This window comes from Doryrhamphus excisus, linkage group LG5, assembly GCF_037039965.1.
Source record: "Doryrhamphus excisus strain RoL-2023G ecotype Guam linkage group LG5, RoL_Dexc_Guam_v1.1, whole genome shotgun sequence".
Classification (NCBI taxonomy): Eukaryota; Metazoa; Chordata; class Actinopteri; order Syngnathiformes; family Syngnathidae; genus Doryrhamphus; species Doryrhamphus excisus.
In genome coordinates this window covers 11,475,129-11,497,567 of record NC_136361.1, presented here as the reverse complement: position 1 = coordinate 11,497,567, position 22,439 = coordinate 11,475,129, and the positions used below count along the sequence as shown (strand labels likewise).

At 42.0% G+C, this 22,439-nt stretch overlaps 1 protein-coding gene and 1 long non-coding RNA gene across 3 annotated transcripts; one reads left to right on the top strand and one right to left on the bottom strand.

The window, feature by feature from the left end:
- The first annotated feature begins 1,671 nt into the window (after nucleotides 1–1,671).
- Nucleotides 1,672–20,138, top strand: septin7b (septin 7b). Of its 2 annotated transcripts, XM_058054133.2 has the most exons (13): nucleotides 1,672–1,777; nucleotides 4,049–4,155; nucleotides 5,201–5,301; nucleotides 5,388–5,522; nucleotides 9,253–9,370; nucleotides 9,508–9,600; nucleotides 9,682–9,778; nucleotides 10,958–11,009; nucleotides 11,096–11,224; nucleotides 12,751–12,771; nucleotides 13,335–13,470; nucleotides 17,969–18,111; nucleotides 18,937–20,138. In XM_058054133.2, exons 1-13 carry the CDS (start codon nucleotides 1,768–1,770, stop codon nucleotides 18,974–18,976), a joined length of 1,182 nt encoding a protein of 393 aa, XP_057910116.2. In that variant the 5' UTR covers nucleotides 1,672–1,767; the 3' UTR covers nucleotides 18,977–20,138. The 2 variants fall into 2 exon arrangements, with proteins under 2 accessions (XP_057910116.2, XP_078646827.1); XM_078790701.1 differs by lacking the exon at nucleotides 12,751–12,771.
- LOC144898516 (uncharacterized) lies at nucleotides 19,538–21,251 on the bottom strand. Its single transcript, XR_013627402.1, has 4 exons — nucleotides 21,074–21,251; nucleotides 20,839–20,935; nucleotides 20,742–20,768; nucleotides 19,538–20,356 (listed from the first exon to the last, which is right to left on the bottom strand). It is a non-coding gene; the product is annotated as an uncharacterized LOC144898516 (long non-coding RNA).
- Nucleotides 21,252–22,439: the final 1,188 nt, after the last annotated feature.

Sequence of the window (22,439 nt, the reverse complement as noted above, 5' to 3'; positions counted from 1 at the left end):
CAGAAATAGGCTTTATTTTGTGACATGAAGGGAACGTAGCTTGTGAAGTATGCAGCATGCTGGGCTAATAATGTCTGTTGTTTTTGTAGTACAGATAGTCAACCATGGCCTACCAGGGAGGATTTACAAAGTGGGACAACCGTTGTTGTGTGATGTTTGTCATGTAGTCTGGTGCTGATTTTGTATTTTGTGCTCTCTCTCCTTTTCCCTCTTCCTGGTCCGGGAACCCCTGGCTTTCCCTGCATGTTGGGACTTCATGGATAAAACAGCTGTAAGTATTAAAATCATCTTTGTATGGGTCATTCATCATAAATGTTGTAGTGGTGTAGCCACCGTTTAATACACTTATATTGTGGAGTGCTGTGCTCGAGTTTTACCACTTTGTCAGTACTAGAATTCTTCTTTCTTGCCATCAGTCTTCTGTGGTGGTATCGAAAGAAAAAGCCATTGATCAGGGCTCTTACTTAAATTTTTCTTTAACTTCATCAAATGGCTAAAAGTCGTATGACAGACAAAAGCAATAGATAAATGCATAGATATGACAGAAGTGCTCCCCTATTTTTTAAGGACCTACTGCAAATGAGGAGAGCTCTGCTGTTTTTAAGAACCTTCTGCACAAATACAGTACTAGTCATAGATCCACTATATGATAAGAGTGCTCTTCTGTTTTAAAGGATCTGCTGAAAAACCACTAGTCTGAAGATTCCCTATATGACAGGAAGGAGCGCTGTGGTGTTTTTAAGGACCTACTACAAAGATCCCCTCGTCATCATTTGTTTATCGCGGTTAATTGGTTCCAGGCTTGACTGTGATAAGTGCATTTCCACAAAGTAACATTCAGTATTAACAAATGGGAGGTTTTTATTGTTAGAGCATAGAAAACCTGTTTGACTTTCTAAATACAATCGTCACCATTGTCAGAGCCCTGTAGAAATGAAATAAACCCCCATAGTCACTCCTAATATTTTTTGTTTACATTACATTGCTCTAGGTAACTAGTTAGCCTCCTTTTTATTTACCCTCATTCTTAACTGAAGACAAGATTTAAAATGGAGTGGGAAGAAGGCCAAAGAAGCCATAAACTTACCACTTCCACACTGGATGGGAGGAAAACGTCTTTTCACATGCCATGGCTGACTCCAAGCGGTGTGGCTGTAATCAAATTTCATGTTTCAGTACCGGAACAATACAGATGCAGAGTGATCAATATTTTTTGACTAATAATACACCAGTATCAACCATGAAACAGCAATCATTTATTAATACTTTAAAAAAAACATGACAGAGCCAGGTAGTGATAAGCTAACAGTGATATAGCAAGGGATGACTATATGCTCTCCTTGTCAATGATCTTCCATAAGATAGGAAGTCAGACTTGGTCCATGAGCCACTAGTTGAGTAGCCCTGCTTTCTATGTCCACTGAGCTTAAAATGTCACAAGACAGCTTTGCAATATTTGATGGAGCCCCAAAACTGTTAGTAGTTTTCCAAATGTGAGGTTCCGCTATATTTGACTTCAAATGTTTATATAGTAGCTTGAAACAAGTTGGTGACTGCAGAATTTAGTTGTCAAGTATCTGTGATAAACCTACTGTTTGGATGATGTTTCAGTGCAGACTGAGCTCACAGAGCTAAAAAGCCATTGATTAATGCCTCTTCTTGTTTGTCTTGCAGCAGCAAAAGAATCTGGAAGGATATGTTGGCTTTGCAAGCCTCCCCAACCAAGTGTACAGGAAGTCTGTTAAGAGGGGCTTTGAGTTCACCCTGATGGTTGTCGGTAAGAGCGCAAGCTTGCCCTTATTGTTCTTTCAGTTGTCATTGTCTTTTGTGGTTGGCATTTCTGCTTCTTCATTGTGGTGTGTTTTTGTTGAGACAAGACGTGTGTGTGTGGGGTGCGCGGCCATATTTATACACTGGGGACAAGCCCCCTGCTTTGTCAGTGCTGAGCGAAAGATGCGGAGGCAGAGCATTGCTGGATTTTTAGAAAAGTGTGATGTTGTCTCGCTGAACAGAAACATTTGTGGAAAAATGCAGATTTTCTTTGGAGAAGAATGCAGCATTTGAGCCAATATCCTCTCTGGCTCATCAGTGCCTTTTTTGGAGGGAAAATGTTTGCTCCGGTCAAAACCATTTCCTGTGCTGGGACCAACAGAATTTGTAGCGGCGTGTCTCTAAGAATAGCTCCGCTCACGCTGCTCGCTCTGCACTTTTTGTTCACTTCACAGCTGGATGCTTTCCAAATGTGTTAGTGATTTTTTTATTATCAAAATATCATTAGATCATCATAGACCATTGATAAGCTGTGACTTTTATCTCTTATATGGTATCTTTTTTATACACCAGTTAGATGGTGACAAACCGGCTGGTCCTAGGAAAGGAAAATTGGAACAAATAGTCAAACAATTGCAGAATATATTGCCGAGCCAACGTGGAAAAGGCTTTTGAAGCTCATTTCTAGTGGCAAGTGTGGGTTTTTTTGCCGCCTACTTGCACACATGCGCGCACACACACAGTGTTGAGCTTGTCTTGTCTCGCAGTGAGCCCACATGTCCCTGCAGTGCAAAGCAAGACGTCACCATGGAGGTGTGAGCAAGAAAGGCAGGATGGAGAGCCAGAGAAAAGGAAGGAAGGTGTCATGCAGTACCAGCCCATCATAGCTTCCCATTCTGACATCCTCATAGCAGGAGAATTTGGCATTTTGCTTTGCTCTTTGCGTGTTTGAGAAACAAATTCTCCCATTTTGACTTGGCGTCTCATTAAACACTGGCAGGCAGGACCAGCGTTCATGTGAGCTCATGACCCTTTGGACCGTGTCCACACTGGACCTACCGAGCTTGACATGCCTTCAGAGTCGCACAATAAGACGTTGTTTGTTGTCTTATAACCATTCACATACATGGATGCGTGTTTTGTTGCCTTAATTTGCATATATACTGTGGAACCTCCAAGTCAATACAATACATTCTAGGTCGCTGGTTGACCTCTGATCTGTTTTTCCATAGGAAATAATCCACTGTATTGATCAATTCTAAGGTCAAACAGTCAGCATCCTGAAACCGTTATGGACTGTAAAGTAGGGGTGTCATGAGACACCCAACATGAGACGATGCACAAGATTCTGCCTCGAGTACGAGATGAGATTTTAATGTTAATTTTACGAAAAGTACAATGAAAATATATAACTGGACAAACAAAACATTGCATATACTTTTTTCCGTTATGCTTGGAGTTCCTTACGAGGGAGTAGGAACGAACTAAAACAAATGTTTTGATGGAAGTCATATGCAGCAATCATGTTTTTATCTGACAAATGTAGAATTACCACAGCTTCTGCTTGGATATTAACACCGCAACAGCTATTGAACTCTTGACGGGACAAAAAAAACCCCATGATCACAGAACAAGTGAGTGACGCTTGGAACGCCAAGTTCAGGTAAGATTATAAAAATACAACTGAATTAGAAAAAAATGTATCTAATTTTTACAAGAATAAAGACAAACATATTAGGAACAAAAGTCATAATATAGGATAAAAAATGCGAGTCAAAGTTATATCTTCATAATAAAGACAAAATGTTTTGAGAATAATGATATAATATTAAGAGTGAATATTAAGAAAAATGTACACGAAAGTTGAAATGTAAAAAAAAAAACATAAAATGAGCAAAAAAGTGTTATGTAAGGAGAAAAAGTTCATCGTAGTAATGCGCTTGGCCACCGATAACACAAAGCCACGAAGCAGTCTTTTTCTTCTTTAAATATAAAAAAATATATCTATGTTTAGAAAGTGTAAAAGTGGACCCTGCATGCTTTGATATTTCAGTATGTGTCGCTCAGGTGAAAAAGTTTGGCAAAGCACTTCAACTGTGGTTCCGATCCTGCCTCACTACCACTTCCATAGTACATGTGTTGTCATTCACAGTGCCATACGTCACAGTCTGGTCTTCTGGCTGACCTCTTCCTAGTTTTCTATTGTCATACTTTAATCTCACGAGATCTTGTGACTGCTCTAATTGCAACCCATGGTTTCATGTCTCTCTTCCTCCAGGCGAGTCGGGTCTGGGCAAATCCACGCTCATCAACTCCCTCTTCCTCACCGACCTGTACTCTGCAGAGTATCCTGGACCTTCACATCGAATCAAGAAGACTGTCCAGGTATCGTCTAGTGAAAAACATGTATTTTCTGTTCACCAGTCAACTCTGCACATTAGGTACCATACCATGAATGTGAGGGTGCATGAATGTAATCTTACCCTACAAAACTCTACTGTGCTAAACTAATTTGTGTGCCGTAGGTGTTTGTCCACTGTAATTATTTTTTGGCTGCAATTGTGGGGGTGTGGCCAACATCAAACAAGTCATTATGATGGCCATTACAAGTACAATAATATCTGCATGCATCTGTGTGTGAGAAATGGGTTGAAACATGTAGTAACACCAGCAGGGATTGATACTAAAGCACTAACCACTTATAAGTACTTCAGCACTCAAGTACTTTAACACCTAAACACTTACTCACAAACTCACCGTGTACGTACACGGGTCTATGCCTATTGTTTACCTGTCTGAGTGCGGTGTTACTTTTATTCTCCTTTTGCATCAAATGTTGTTCTTCTTATATGTAACATAAACCTGCTCTCGGGGACTGAAGCTCATACATATTTACATTAAAACAGTAATTTGCACTGGCCCTGTCTGTCTTACATAAATCTCCAAATAAAGCTCATGTGTACCAAATACCTTTTGAGCGCTCCAGGATTAAGAATTTGGTGCCCAAACTGCTTTAACTATTTGCCATGTCATTTAAACAAGCCTTGATTGACATAAAAGATAAGGAGCGTATTTCTCCTGTTCACTGTCAGCTGCAGACGAGTTGTGTTGACTTGTACTGAGAACCTATAAGTGCGACACTGTCTGGCTTGTGAGTGACAACAACGTTGCCTCCTGATGTTTGTGCGTTCTACCCGTTCCTCAACATGGTTAGCTTTAAAAGCACGGTGTTGAGGGTGGCCTGTTGGGACATGCTGCCCACGTCATGTCAACGTGTGACGTGTTATTTAGCAATGCTAATGGTTTTGTACCCTTCTTCTTCATCTCTTGTTTTCTGATGTGTTCATTTCAATGTCTTGGATTTAGCCGCACCATTTACAGCCAAAGACAAGAAACTTAACCTGCCCTTCAATGCTGTATCCTGTGTCAGGTGGAGCAGTCCAAAGTGCTCATAAAGGAAGGCGGCGTGCAGCTGTTGCTCACAATCGTCGACACCCCGGGCTTTGGTGATGCTGTCGACAACAGCAATTGGTAAGAAGTTATGCTTCTTAATCTGTGACCCCGTAATATCTCTCTGGGCAGATGTGCATTTCTTGACAAGTGTCGTATGTCTGCAGTTGGCAGCCCATCATCGACCACATCGACAGCAAGTTTGAGGACTACCTGAACTCGGAATCTCGGGTGAACAGACGACAAATGCCCGACAGCCGAATTCACTGCTGCCTCTACTTTATTGCACCCTCAGGACATGGGTGAGTCTAGCAAACAAATGAAACAGCACCTGGGTGTACTCACTGGCCACCGTATTAGGTGCACTAACTCAACGTCTTGCAAAGAGAGATTTTCTGGGGTGGGGGGGGGGTGTAGCTATCAGGTCTTTAATATGTGTAATTAAGTTTTTGGCATGAGCGCAGTATGACAAATCAAGCTCTTCCACTGTAAATGCACCAGTATAATGTGCAGTGTGCTTTCCTCTGGCTACTTCCCCCTCCAGGCTTTTGTTGTAAATGATAATGTATGACTGAGTCACCTGTCGTGTAAAAACACAAAAGAGGGCGGGGGGACAAAATGGAGGATGTTGATGGTGGATGTCCTTGTCTGATATGCATTAGATGTGACACAAAAATGCAGCCCCTCTGGTGTGGAGATTTCACAAAAAGAACGGTAGGTTCAGTGTTTGTTTGTAGACGGGTATAACAGGTTTTTCGATTTGGATGGAAGAATTGTGCGACATTATTATGTTTTTAAAAAACACATTTAACAACCAAACATTTTTGTTCTTTCGTGTAAGTTCTTGACTTACGGGTTGTTTTCATTATGTGCCAGGTGCAATGGGGGGGGGGGCGTTCATGTTTCCTATGCTGCGTGTAAGTGTGCGCTGATTTTAAAGATTGTATTAAGCAGACTAGTGGTTAGCGCACAGGCCACAGAGCTAGGAGACCTCGGCTATCTCTGTGTGGCGTTTGCATGTTCTCCCCGTGCACGCGTGAGTTTTCTCCGGGTACTCTGGTTTCCTCCCACATATTAGGCATGCGTCGGTTACTTCTTTCAAGGTACACCATGGTATGAAAATGTCACTGTTTTCAAAAGCGCGAAGTTTGGTAATCATACTCTTCCTTTTGTATGAGAGACCATCTTTGGAACAAATGCAGCATATTAGTTTGTAACTTGCTTCTCTCTCAGGTAGCCCTGCTTCGGACGGACTTCGTTTTTGTTCATCATTCGATGTATTGATTATTGTGACAGGCCTACTCATTGTCATCACAACATATCACAACACCAGTGGAGCGGCACTCTCATCGAGGGTTACCAAATGTGGAAATGTGACTCAGAACAAGACAGGACTCTAGGATAAGTGGCATAAACGTTAACGCTCCCCTGAACAACAAGCAACAAATACTTGTCTCAGTTGCTAGCAATAATCACATGACCCGGAAACAGACATTTGTGGAAAAGTGTGACGTGCACATCCACCACTATGAAATAATGGAACATTCAGAGTTTCTTTTGTTTAAACAGGAGTGGGCAAGCAATGGTGGTTGAGGGGCTTAGTGCAGGGTTTTTTGGAGGTGCACATCTATGAAGCCTTAATTTTGAGGTAGCAAAGGCAGACTTTGAGCCACGTTAACCTCCAATGAATACTGATGCGTGAGCATTGTCATTCTCTCTCGCCCTGTCGCTGAAATAAACCCTGTGTGAAGTCATGTAACCATTGTAATAAACTGCCACACATTCCACAATAGTCATAATTAAGAGAAAGTTAGACTTCTACACGGCTAACACTATGTTACTAAGGTACATTAAGTTTACTTTGTTGTGGATCTTCCACTCCATTCATGCCAAATAAATAAAAAAAAAAAATAAAGGTATTATCAAATTTATCTTTGGGGATCCAAATTTAGCTGTGGCAGGTGGCACCAATAGAATGTATGGAAAACACCGATAGCTCTTCTACCATAACCACACAGTAAAATGTGCAGTGTGGTTTCCTTTGACTACTCCCCCCTCAAGGCTTTTGTTGGAAATGATAATGTGTGACTGAGTCAGCTGTCTTGTAAAATGAGAAAAATGGAGGATGTTTACAAAATGGCAGCAGCTGAAGATCACCAAGTGTTTGCTGACAAGTGACCAGCATTAACCGTTGTCCAGTGTCTTGAAATGAAGCAATTGCATCAGTATTCATAGTTATCTTATGTTATAAGTCTGTATGCCCTCAGCGTAGATGGAAAAGCTTCAGCCTATACATGACGGTGCACAATAAAAGACTCCGCTGGCCCTTTTCTGAGACGTTGTTTGCGCAAGTGTGTCCTCAAGCTGCACTCTCGCCTCCATGACTGCCGGCACATGTTGAGACTCATGAGGTTACACTGCACTTTTTTTTTGATGGCAGATTTGGCTGCTAATCATTGTTGAATTCTTTCCGTATAGGACAGCTAGTGCACATATGTTTTAAATAACCATAAAATAGTCTCCATTCAGCCAGAGATGAAATGCAAGCTTTTTGAGGTCACAAATGTGTCTTATGCGGTGGTTTTGCATTTTAGCATATGGGCATGGTTAATGGTGGCATGGTCAGTAGCCGTCATTAGTCTCGGCACAAATGACTTAAAAATACACCAAAATAAAGTGATAAGTCACTGCAAAGACGTTTATGCCATATACATATTTGTGGTGTGTTTTTATTGAATCGATATGTGTTTCTACTTGCACAAAGTTGATATCTCACAGACACCCCCCCCCCCGGACTACATCTGTGGTTTTATCTCAAACAGTTACTAGCAAGAAGTGTCTGCTGCGGGCTTCTGCGTTTACCCGTGGTGGCAGCCATATTTTAAACAAAAGTAAAATGATATTCTATATAAACATTCCATGTTAGCCTCGTGTCTAGTGATCCGTAAATGTCGCAGGCAGATTTATCCAGCTCGCCCGGAGGCCAAGAATAACTCTGCTTTTCTTATGACTACAAGGTCACCCCGACATCACAAACATCCGTCTGGTGCCACAGATGGTTTCTTGCTTTCTTTGCTTTACTTCCATGTCGCTCTTATAGAAGGACTGATAATGTACTCGAGGAGTTTCCACTCCATAGAATGTACACATTAGGTACGGCTGTACAATCTCAAGACATGAACTGTATCAAAAAAATCCCCCCTTGCAAGCCAACAAGCAACTGCAGTAGAAGTGAGTGCAATTTTCTTTTTATTATCATTACTGATATTAGACTTCTCATTGTCTTCTGTTCAAACGGGAATTCGAATGGTCTTGACATAGTCATTCCACTGCTCCTCCCTCAAGCTGATGAGTGATAGTTCCGTGTCGGTCATCTGTCCGTCGGCGATGACTTGCTTAGGAATGGGGAGAGCAAAGAGGAAGCGTAGGCCGTCTTACCAACAGTGCAACGTGAGCCCTCGAGTAGAGTGTATAAAATTAGAAATTAGGTTGAATTTTATTGCGATCAAGATTGCGTTTTTGTCAACTTTTGCGCATATAAATGGAATATTTTCATGGTTAATACATTCGTATTACCCAATACTGGGGTTGTCTAGATTGGGTCCACAATAAACGAGATGAAATTTTAACATAGCTTTTAAGAAAAAAAAAAAATACTACTAATTTAATTTGTGTTATTTTACCTTTACATTGCTGCTCACGAGGCTACACTGTATGCAACCAGCCCCGCCTCCACCCACTTAGACAGAGACAGCATACCTGACAAAAGGGCTCACTCCTTTCGTGCTGTTGTTCTATGGTGCAAATTTGCCAAGATGCTGGAATCAATGCAGATGAATGAAGCCCAATTTATTAATTAGAATATTTATGGGAAAAAAAACAGGCTGTGAAATTTGAACCGGTGGCGAGAGATTACTGTAATAGATTTTGGGGTTGGCTTTTTCAACTTTTTTTAATGTTTAATTTCTTTGTTTTAGTTGAGCTGTTTATAGTGTCTGAGTGACACTGAGTTGTTTGTTGATGTGACTTCAGACTGAAGCCCTTGGACATCGAGTTCATGAAACGCCTGCATGAGAAAGTCAATGTCATCCCGCTGATCGCCAAAGCAGACACTCTTACGCCAGAGGAATGCCAGCAGTTCAAGAAGCAGGTCAGAGCTTTCCACAGGAAAGAAAAAAAAATGTCTCTCTGGCTGCTCTTTCCTTCGCTTGTTGTGGCTACATTTACAACATTGTTCCTGTCGGTGTTTGAAACTGTCAGATGACAAACCTCTTTATTTGCTGACAGATCATGCGAGAGATCCAGGAGCACAAGATTAAGATCTACGAGTTTCCAGAGACGGATGACGAGGAGGAGAACCGTCTGGTGAAGAAGATCAAGGTGACGTCTCCTGCTGGCATCATCACGACGCAAGCCTGACTCCACATGAACTACATGTACTGAACCTTATGTTGTCTGCAGGACAAGCTACCATTGGCCGTCGTGGGCAGCAATACCATCATTGAGGTGAACGGCAAGCGGGTCAGAGGCCGACAGTACCCATGGGGGGTCGCAGAAGGTTTGGACTTCAATGTCTTACTGATAGAAATGATTGAAATAATCTGTTCCTAAGCTTTTATTTGGGATTTATTAACTGTACAAGCAACATTTTAACTAAAATGTAAAAATAAATATGCACAGTAGCCCAATTGTACCGTGTCATGTCCACTTGGCACCAAAAGTCATGTGAGCGCACTGATCCCCACCCAAATACGGTACATTTCCCTTACTTGGGCACGGTTGGAAGAGGTTGCCAGATAAGAACTCATTCAATACCAGGGATATAATTATACGTTTTATAAACCAGAATAACTTACATCATTTTCTTAAGTTTTTTCTTGCAAGAGGTAAAAAGAAGTGATGACACAACTGCACACTAACGTCAGTTTTAAGCTATAAAAACGTCCACAGGGTGGCAGAAAAGCATTTGGTAACAGCTCAGCATGGATCGTTTGCATATAAAAAACACTCGACGGTAAGTTTGGACGAATTAGACCCAAACCTATATCACAATATGTTTGGGAAATGGCCGCTACTCGTAGCATATCGCAAGCTACCTAGTTAACCTCCAATTTATTTGTTGAAAGTATAGTGTTTTAAATGGAGTGAAGCCAAAAACGCAGTGTGAAGGTAATGCAGTCTGAGGCAATATCACACCAATGTAACATTACTGATGTCTAGTGACCAGAATACTACATGCATATGACTTGTCTTTCAATAATATTGTGACTAATAATAGGTCCAGGACTAGTTCAGATCTAGGCTGATTGTGTATTATTTGTTTTTCAGTGAAACAACGTATCACAAAACATTACATTAAAAATAGAAAGGAAAACTCCAACGAACCAGTATCCTCTTAAAACCCCCCTAACGCTATTTGCTAGTTCTTCCTGTGAATATTGCTGTTCAGACACTTAAAGTTCAACTTTTATTTCCTGCTGCTCGTTTTCCTCACCTTTCCAACTTGCTTGTTTGTGTGTAACCCCTCCCTTCCCCTTCTGCTTAGTGTCCACACATACGACGCCACAAGTTTTGACCAATCACTTTAACAAAACAAAAGACATTCACACCTGACACATCGCCAATGTATAATGTGACTGACAGTTCCACTCCCTATCAGGTGTACGTTTGTTTGTTTTTTATGTTGCACAGGGTTTTTTTTTTTTGCTTTTTCCTGACATTTTTATTTCCCTCCTAGTTGAGAACAGCGACCACTGTGACTTCACCATCCTCAGAGACATGCTCATTAGGTACTCCTCAGTAGAAAGACTTATCACAAAACCGTGTCCAGTCAAAGACGACCTGTGACGTTCTGTGTCCTTTATCTCCTCCACAGGACTCACATGCAGGACTTGAAGGACGTGACGAACAACGTCCACTATGAGAACTACCGCAGCAGGAAGCTGGCGGCCGTCACCTACAACGGCGTGGAGAACAACAGGGCCAAGGGTCAACTGTCAACCAAGTAAGTCCGGACACAACCCAGGCATTTTGACATGACATACACAGGTGGTCTTTGGTTTTTCGTTGTTCCGTGTTTACATACACACTCCCAAAAATGTATTAATAACTTGATTCTGGTCTGTAATCCACACTACTCTCAACACTGGACTGTCACAGCCATCATTAAGCATCAAGATGGAATTTTAACGTCTATCCAGGCATTTAAGGATGACAAAGAGGTGGTCAAGCAACAACCTCTTAATTGCAATACAAAATCGGCCACAGTCAACCAAAACATCACAAAACTACACAGTAGGCTTGGGTGATATGTTTTATGTACTAGTATAGATTCTTCCTATGATAAGGAAATGACTTATACCGGAATAAATGACCAACGTAAAGAAGCCAAGTGGATCACTGCGGATATATAAATACGATGAATGAAATGCTGTCATTGTGAGGAGAACGAATGTTCGTGTGTGGAATTATTTACTCGGCAGACCGTATAGTCGTGGAACAAAACACTGATCAATCTCCTCCTGACCTAAGCAGGTTGAATTGGTGAAGAAAGCTGGCGAAAGTTGGCTGAATCTCCTCTTACAGAGCATGAATGGAAGCGAGCCGGGGTTAGCTTGTGTGTGTGTGTGTGTGTGTGTGTGTGTGTGTGTGTGTGCGCGACTCGGGCTTGATGAGTATATTTTCACCACGTTGTATTTTACAGCTTTTGTGTAAGGAACATTTTACAGTGCCTGGTGATGACTTGAAAGTTCTGAGTGGTAAAAAAAATACGAGAAGTGAGTTTATTTTGGAATGTAGCTCGTCTTAGCCTTAAATAAACATTCTCCACACACACAGAACTGACTTCTGTGACCGTCCTTCAAAATAAGAGCACCGTTTGCCCCATGTCTGCGTAAACAAAACAAGAGTGTCATAAAAATATCTTCCCTATGCAGTTGGAATTGCATGGATGACTACATCTTCCTTAATGACAAACATAGGCATTAGTTTGTTGAAGATTTAGTAGCAATGTGGGCAGAGGCTGACATCCCATTAACCAGATTGTTTCCAATAGATAAATGTTATTTCCAATTTGATACAAGTGTATTGTTATGTGGGTTAAGGTTTGTAGCTTTTTATACAAGACTTTGCTGATTTTTAATTTTATATCGTCATATTGTGATATATGCTAAGGTCCATATTGCCCAACCCAACTACATGGTACTACACAACTGCAAAGTCGGGTGAAGGATCTGCACCCGTGAAAGCAACAGTAATAACTAAGCAGTCTTATTATTGAGATGAAAAGGATTACAGTCCAGGAACGGAACTCGCATGTAAACTGAGGACCACCTGCACACACAAGTTTTTTGTTTTTTTTTCCCCCTCAGGCGCTGTCTTTGCTTCAAAGTATACAAAATTGAACCTTGCTAACACACTAAGCTAAAATCACAACTCTGCTAACATGCAGCCTACACAATGCGTGACGCACTTTCGGTGCATGAGCTCATCATTGCATGCTGTGTGTGTGTGTGTGTTTTTTTTTTTTAGACTTGATGCAGTTGAAGGAATGTAAGTGGTTTTTATTTATTCCTTCCCCCACTTATTTTCCAAGCCTTTTTGTGGCCATCGCTTTCATTCCTCTGTTGTTTCTTTTTGGCTTTGCTGGGCGGCCCCAACCAAGACCACCCCACCCCACCCCCTTCGCACAACCCAACCCAGCCGGTGGCTCATGTTTCCAGGCTAAATAAGCAGAAAATCTCACAGCCTGCTAGCGCCTATTAAATGGACAATTCTATGAATTCTGTGCACCCGTGAAACGCTTTTTTGTCTCTGTGGGAGCTTGCGGACTTTTTATCCTGTAACATTAGTCAAGCGGTGTAACCGGAACAACAACCAGTTGGCATGTTTCCAGGTGGTTGACCTCAAATGCTGCCCTTCAAAAGTAGGGTTTTTCCTTCTGTGCCACTGCTGTCTGTTGTCATGACCCTATCCTATCATATACCGTATGTGCATGAACGCTTACCGTCCCGATGCACAGGAACAACTCTGCTGACTTAAAGTTACTCTGAAAATTCCCATTGTTCGTTACGACAACAACTTTGCTGATTTGCGTGCGTGTGTGCATGTTGTAGGAGTCCCCTGGCCCAGATGGAGGAGGAGAGGCGGGAGCATGTGACCAAGATGAAGAAGATGGAGATGGAGATGGAGCAGGTGTTTGAGATGAAAGTCAAGGAGAAAGTGCAGAAGCTCAAAGACTCTGAAGCAGAGGTAACACAAGCCCTCCTTCCTTCCTTCCTTCCTTCCTCCACTGCAGACACACTTCAGTGGTCAGTGACATTTTCTCAAATGTTCTCTGTAATGTCACTTCTGCTATATCAGCCTTATGAGAGGTGGGGGGGCGGGGGGGTTCCTTCCAAATTCTTAGGCAAATATTCATTCATTTTCGACCGCTTTTCCTCACGAGGGTCGCGGGGGTGTTGGAGCCTATCCCAGCTATCTTTGGGCGAGAGGCGGGCTACACCCTGGACTGGTCGCCAGCCAATCACAGGGCACATATAGACAAACAACCATTCACACTCACATTCATACCTATGGACAATTTGGAGTCACCAATTAACCTAGCATGTTTTTGGAATGTGGGAGGAAACCGGAGCTAGGCAAATATGAATTTAATATGATAAATATAGAAATTTGGATTTTTCAATGAAATTCATGGGTGGCATTGTGTCCTGGGGCTCTTTGGATAACTGATATCAATCTCTGACAACTGTCATAATTAGTTTGCCAGGGGAGCCCAATTAAAAGCAAGCTACTTGGAAATGATGTTTCACATTATTAAGCATGCCACAGATTTCAAGCAATATGGGAAAGAAAAGGGATCTCTTGGGCAAGGCATGGAAACATTCACTCATTTTCTACCGCTTATCCTCACGTGGGTCGCGTGCTGGAGCCTATCCCAGCTGTCTTTGGGCAAGAGGCGGGGTACACCCTGGACTGGTCGCCAGCCAATCACAGGGCACATATAGACAAACAACCATTCACACTCACATTCATACCTATGGACAATTTGGAGTCGCCAATTAACCTAGCATGTTTTTGGAATGTGTACCCGAAGAAAACCTATGCATGCACAGGGAGAACATGCTAACTCCACATAGAGATGGCCGGAATTGCACTCGGGTCTCCTAGCTATGTGGCCTGCTCGCTAACCACTCTCCAATGTGCAGCGCATACAACATTCAATAATTTAATCAATCGTAAATCAATAATGGGGCGGCATTGCTCAGGTGGTAGCGGTCATCTCCCAACCTGAAGGTTGCGGGTTTGAGCCTCCGTCCTCCCATGATCATGTATCTTGCCCAAGGTTACTTAGATACTGAACCCCCAGCTGCTTTTCCCAGAGTTATATACAATACAGTATGTAGATAATATGAAACGAGATGATATATGACCAGTCTATACACTGAGATCTTGTTAGAGAGTTAATATGAGAGTTAATATGAGAAAGAAATATGGGTTCATGTTTCACACAAGGAATGTGAATGATGGGCAAATGATGGGCAAAATAAAATAAAAATGTGTTCCCCTTCATGATGATCATTGTATGAAGACATTTTTGTCAAATGAAGACAGCACCGTTACAAAACAGCAAGCAGGTTTTTGAAGCTGCTAGTGCTTCTCAAGTCCCATGAACTTCAAGTTGTAGGATGCTCCAGAGGCTTGCAGTCATGTGTAAACCTACAGTGAAGAAAATAAGTATTTGAACACCCTGCTATTTTGCTATTTCTCCCACTTAGAAATCATGGAGGGGTCTGAAATTTTCATCGTAGGTGCATGTCCACTGTGAGAGAGATAAACTAAAAAGAAAAATCCAGAAATCACAATGCATGATTTTTTAACAATTTATTTGTGTGATACAGCTGCAAATAAGTATTTGAACACCTGAGAAAATGAATGTTAATATTTGGTACAGTAGCCTTTGTTTGCTATTACAGAGGTCAACGTTTCCTGTAGTTTTTCACCAGGTTTGCACACACTGCAGGAGGGATCTTGGCCCACTCCTCCACACAGATCTTCTCTAGATCAGTCAGGTTTCTGGGCTGTCGCTGAGAAACACGGAGTTTGAGCTTCCTCCAAAGATTTTCGATTGGGTTCAGGTCTGGAGACTGGCTGGGCCATGCTAGAACCTTGATATGCTTCTTACGGAGCCACTCCTTGGTTTTCCTGGCTGTGTGCTTCGGGTCGTTGTCGTGTTGGAAGACCCAGCCACGACCCATCTTGAATGCTCTGACAGAGGGAAGGAGGTTGTTCCCCAAAATCTCACAATACACGGCCCCAGTCATCCTCTCTTTAATGCAGTGCACTCGTCCTGTCCCATGTGCAGAAAAACACCCCCAAAGCATGATGCTACCACCCCCATGCTTCACAGTAGGGATGGTGTTCTTCGGATTGTACTCTTCATTCTTCTTCCTCCAAACACGCTTATTGGAATTATGACCAAAAAGTTCTATTTTGGTCTCATCTGACCATAAAACTTTCTCCCATGACTCCTCTGTATCATCCAAATGGTCATATGCAAACTTAAGACGGGCCTTAACATGTGCTGGTTTATGCAGGGGAACCTTTCGTGCCATGCATGATTTCACATCATGACGTCTTAGTGTATTACCTACAGTAACCTTGGAAACGGTGGTCCCAGCTCTTTTCAGGTCATTGACCAAGTCCTGTCGTGTAGTTCTGGGCTGATTCCTCACCTTTCTTAGAATCATTGAGACCCCACGAGGTGATATCTTGCATGGGGCTCCACTCCGATTGAGATTGACCGTCATGTTTAGCTTCTTCCATTTTCTAATGATAGCTCCAACAGTGGACCTTTTTTCACCAAGCTGCTTGGTAATTGCTCCGTAGCCCTTTCCAGCCTTGTGGAGGTGTACAATTTTGTCTCTGGTGTCTTTGGACAGCTCTTTGGTCTTCGCCATGTTACAAGTTAAAGTCTTACTGATTGTATGGGGTGGACAGGTGTCTTTATGCAGCTAACGACCTCAAACAGGTGCATCTGATTCAGGATGATACATGGAGTGCAGGTGGACTTCTAATGGGCAGACTAACAGGTCTTTCAGGGTCAGAATTCTAGATGATACACAGGTGTTCAAATACTTATTTGCAGCTGTATCACACAAATAAATTGTTAAAAAATCATGCATTGTGATTTCTGGATTTTTCTTTTTAGTTTATCTCTCTCACAGTGGACATGCACCTACGATGAAAATTTCAGACCCCTCCATGATTTCTAAGTGGGAGAAATAGCAAAATAGCAGGGTGTTCAAATACTTATTTTCTTCACTGTACTACTGTATTTGGCCACCCGAACCAATAAATGGAATGGAATGGCCTTTATTGTCATTATACAAGATGTACAACGAGATTGGAGAGCTTCTCCTTTCAGTGCAGTAGTCAAGTTTAAAAAAAAAAAAAAGTATATAAAAGTAGAGTAAAAAAGACAATTTAAAAAGATATATACAGGATATCCAAAATAAACACATACTATTGCACAGGAGCATATGCAGGAGCAGACATATTGCAGATATATTAATTTTAGTGCAATGATTAATGGGTCATAGTGCAAATAATGACTGGTGTATACAGGTGAGTAAAGTCACATATGAGTGTATTGTATTGGGTTGTTAAATAAATAAATATGATTGAGGTAGTAACAGAGGCAGTGATGGAAATATTGCACATTTGCATTATGCTAATGACCGGGTACGTTGTATGTCTGAGTTCAGGGTGGTGATGGCTCTTGGGAAGAGGCTGTTTCTCAGTCTGCTTGTTTTTGCATTGATGCACCTGTAGCGTCTGCCAGAGGGCAGCAGGTCAAACAGCTGAGCACCGGGATGTAAACTGTCCTTGATGATCTTGCGAGCTCTGCTGAATAAAGATACATTTTCAAACAATCCTGTTTACTGATGAGGGGCATACAACCTTGGGTGGTCTGGATGGATGAAGTAGAGTATGAGTATGGCCACCATATCTCAAGGCTGGGATGTCAGCAAGGCGGTGACATGTTTTGGACTGGAATCACTGGGAGAGACTTGGTAGGCCCTTTATGGTCATTAGAAGGTGTGAAAATGACTGCAAAGTATGCACAGTTTCTGGACACTTCCTTACGTGGTACAATATGAACAAACGTACCTTCTGAGAACCTATGGAGCATTGTCAAGCACAAACTCTGAGGGTGGGAGGAAGATGACACCAAAACAGCCGCTGTTGGAGGCTTTTCTCATTTCTTGCAAAAAAAAGGGATCTTATGTTAGACATGTAACATGCACTGTTAAAATGTTAGTGATTGGAATAGCTTTTGCTTTCAGTAAATATGACCTCATAATGGAAGTCTGTTGTGCATAATAATGTGGAACAGTGCGTTTTTCAAAATATCATCATCATAATCCAAATTATGATTGTAATTATTGATGACTACCATAATCTGAGAAGAATATTTGCATAATGTGGAAGCAGTGTATACTCATAAAATGGTCTGTTAGTGTCGTTATACATGCTTGAACATCATACAGTGGTTTGTACAGATAAATAAATTCATATTGCAGGTTTTCAGTCATATTTCTTATTGGGGGTGAAATATTTCTGTCCCCTAGGGCGAGCGTGACAGAAAAACAACCATATAAAAATAAAACCAAATAAGAAAATAATATTTTAAATGTATTAAATGTATTAATTTAAATGTATTAATTGTCTATTTCCTGTGTAGCTTCAGCGGCGCCACGAGCAGATGAAGAAGAACCTGGAGGCGCAGCACAAGGAGCTGGAGGAGAAAAGGCGCGTGTTTGAGGAGGAGAGGGCAAACTGGGAAGCCCAGCAGCGCCTGGAGCAGCAGAAACTAGAGGCCTCCAGGTACTTGACTTCACCCGGGCACTTCCTGTGCTGCTCCTCACACAGACACTGACACTATTGTTCATCAACTACTGATCACTGCCTCCTGGTGGCCACCTGCCTCGCATGCAGCAAGATTGCTGGAATTGAACCAAGTGTAACACAGATGTCCAAACCTTTTCCACCTAGGGCTGCACTGACGTCTTAGCTGAAGTTGGAAATGCAAAGCAAATTGAGACTCCTATAAAAGTCTTACTTTTAACACACCTTTGTTCCCCCTCCCCTCCAAATCCTCCTGCTCGCTTGAGGTTTACGTTCTTCTCCGAATTCAGATTGGCATTTGCAGTAAGGGTAATTAAATTTAGCTCCTGAACGTTCCGCTTCCCTCATTGACCACTCGCCCGCCGTGCAGCCTCATTGGTGATTAGTCGTGATTAATTAATTTGAAAACTGATATTCATTCATTCATTTATTTTCTACCGCTTTTTCCGCACGAGGGTCGCGGGGGGTGCTGGAGCCTATCCCAGCTGTCTTCAGGCGAGAGGCGGGGTACACCCTGGACTGGTGGCTGGACAGCCAATCACAGGGCACATTTGGACAAACAACCATTCACACTCACATTCATACCTATGGACAATTTGGAATCCTAACATACCTTGGAACCTTGGAACATAATTTGGAACCTAACATAGCATTAAGTGAAAACATGGTACTCGCATGAGGCTAGGCTTGCCATTTCGTGTGCCCCTTTTCTTTGTCCTTTTCTGCTCTGTGTTTTGTTCCGGTTCCTGGTTGTTTGTATTAACAAGTAAACAAACTGATTTTGTGCTTTTGTGTGTTTTTCAGAACTCTGGAGAAGAACAAAAAGAAAGGCAAGATCTTTTAAAGAGACAGTCGTCAGGACCAGCCCAAGTCGACTTAGTTCTGTTTGCCAACGTTGCCGCTCAGGGCATCATCAGTGTGTGGCACTGACACCCCCTTCTTCCTCTTCCTCTATTCTCTCTCCCTCCCTTCCTCTGTGTTCCTGTACCCAGCCACTAAGGGGGGGGTGTCTGTTGCTGTGTGTGTGCGTGTGTGTGTGTATGGCAGAGTGGGGGGTAGTTGGTGGCAAATACAGAACCAGAGGCTCCCCTGCCCCTACACTGCCTCGGGACTCATCATCATTGAAGAATGTGTTTACCTTAACAACAGTAAAACGTAGAAAAGGCCAAACCCATGTTATTTTAATTATTATAATTATTATTGGTGTTGTTATTGTTATTACTGAATACTTCCCATGCCCCCTCTCTCCTTCCCCTTGCTGCGCTCCTTTCCTCCAAGGTTGCTTTTAATGACTGGTGTGTTTTGACTGTTGTACAATCATTTTGTTTACAGGAAAGAAAGTCAGCGTATTAAAGAGAACATGACTCTGATGCTCTTCCATGTGGGAAGATGACATTGGTTAATCTTTTTTTTTTTTTTTTTTTTTTTCAACATAACCCGGGTGAACCTTTTTAACCTTTCGTCTCCCAGTGCAACAGCCTAAAATGAAACGGTGTCTAGAATAAGAAGAAAAAAAAAGAGAAAATGCACCTTGGGCCATTTTCTAAACTAAAATAATGGCTTAAGCTTCTTATTTCTACAATATAAAGACTTCTCCCTGTTTAGCTATCTCCACTAGCTTTGGACCACCATTTATAATGTTGAAAGTATTATATTTCACTTTAGTTTATTTTTATATATATAAATATATACACCGAGCCAGCTGAAGTAAGAAAGACCTGCTTTTTTATGCGTAGAAGAAAAAAAAACCCAAAACCTCAGAGACTTGAGAGCTGCGTCCACTGTTTATAAAATCATACTCTTGTAATCAGTGGACACCCGGACGCCCAAACAATAATTAAAGTTATTAAAAACCCAAAAATATTTTGGTTGTGCTGCATAACCTGCCAGTGGGAAATGAAGAGTCAACACCGCATTTTTGCTTTGGCTATGTACTCCATCTCTGTATTTTTAATGTTATTTTTCATTTGTATTGTACAAAGTCACTTAATAAACCTGTGATCATACGTACTGTAATGTGTACACTCTGTTTGATAGGGAGACATCCGTTGCAGGTTTCGAGTTGGCCACTGGAGGCCGCTGGTTGCTGAGCAAAAGTAATCATCGAAGACTCCTGTCCTTGACTGTCTTCAGCTGTTGCTAGGCAGCTTTCTCATTTTCAGTGTAGTTGGGAACCCCAAACTTCTTTTACCCATCAGCCCTATAAAGCTTTGAAATCTTTGACCTGGAAAAAACAATATGAAACAGATTATTTTTGCATACATGCCTGAAGGAGGGCCTAGGAGACGAGGGTTCAATTCCACCCTTGGCCATCTCTGTGTGGAGTTTTCATATTCTCCCCGTGCATGCGTGGGTTTTTCTACGGGTACTCCAGTTTCCTCCCACATTCCAAAAACATGCTAGGTTAATTGGCCACTCCAAATTGTCCATAGGTATGAATGTGAGTGTGAATGGTTGTTTGTCTACTATATGTGCCCTGTGATTGGCTGGCGACCAGTCCAGGTTGTGCTGGCGACCAGCCCGAAGACAACTGGGATAGGCTCCAGCACCCCCGCGAGGATAAGTGGTAATGAATGAATGAATGCCTGAAGGAAAGTCACTTTACTTACGGTTGCTTGTTGTCCGACTTGGTCCACCTTGAGTGGAAACAGACTTGCATCAAAATGTGTTAGTGCTTTTGATTGATATCAGAAGTAAAAGGCTAACCTGTGTTCTTCTTCCCAGGGAGCCTCAGATATTGTGGTGCTTGTTTTCTTGCCATCCTCAAAATATCTTCAATTAACTCTGTCTTTGCATATTTCATCTTTTGCAGAAAAAAAAGTACAATTTATTCGATAAATCTGCAAAGTAGATTGTATATAAGCTAAAAAAGAAGCCATCAACTGCTGACTCCCAAGTATGTTTGGTGTCTAATATGAATTGAGTAAAGAACATTTCTTACCTCACTTCTGAGGTTGTCTCCATCCAGACAGCAAATATTTTCCAGCAATAGAAACAAAACAAGAAGTTTAATTATCTCCATTGCAAAATGACCAAATTTAGAGGGGGAATGTGTATCCGTGATGGACTAGATGCCGATAGAGGCAACTGCAGCTCCTCTGGTAGTGGTGGTGGTGATGATGATGATGATGATGATGGGGGTGTTTATTTGTGCACCTCCCAACTACGCACATCCCTTAATCGGTGACATCAATTCTCTCAGCGCATTCCTTCATTAAAATCACAATTTTCATTTAGTTGCCGTTTATGAATAGCAATGAACCCGTATGTTTACTTCACGAAAGAGCACATCAGGCGCATTTCATTCATTCATTCATTCATTTTCTACCGCTTTTTCCTCACGAGGATTGCGGGGGGTGCTGGAGCCTATCCCAGCTGTCTTCGGGCAAGAGGCGGGGTACACCCTGGACTGGTCGCCAGCCAATCACAGGGCACATATAGACAAACAACCATTCACACTCACATTCATACCTATGGACAATTTGGAGTCACCAATTAACCTAGCATGTTTTTGGAATGTGGGAGGAAACCGGAGTACCCGGAGAAAACCCACGCATGCACGGGGAGAACATGCAAACTCCACACAGAGATGGCCGAGGGTGGAATTGAACCCTGGTCTCCTCGCTGTGAGGTCTGCGCGCTAACCACTAGACCGCCGTGCCTCCCTCAGGCGCATTTATTTGAGAAAATATATTTTTGGAAGAATATATATCTTTTAAAAAGTCTAGTTTTTTCTGCAAATACACATAGATATTTAAGTACAATTATAGTATTGTAGTACTTTTTTCAGTGAATAGTTTTCATTTTTGTGCAAGTATGTAGTAGTAGTTTGAATGTCGTATTCTTGTGTTAAACAATGGCAAAGTTTCCGATAATGTTTGCGCATTTGGGAGTGAGCCCTGAAAGATGTTTGCGATGGCTCGAAACACTCTGCTTAAGAGGGCGTGGTAAAACTGTTATTTTGTGATGTCACAAAGGAGCGGGTTTCCTTATGGGCGTGGCTGTAGGCCAGATACACCAGTACAATGGCTCGTAAAAACAGTTTCTTTGGGTGCAAGGGAAATCCAGATTTGTTTACAATTCCTGACAACGTCACCATTAGGCACAAGTGGTTGGAATTCCTGATTCCCTACCATCAAAATAAATGTGTGTTTTGTGAACATGGGCGTTTATCCTTGTACCCAACTTGTACAGACATTCTCAACACACACAGGACACACGACCGGCCTTCAAAATAAAAGCACCGTTTGTCGTATGTGAAAACAACAGTGTGATAAAATGAAATATTACATATATTTTTACACACG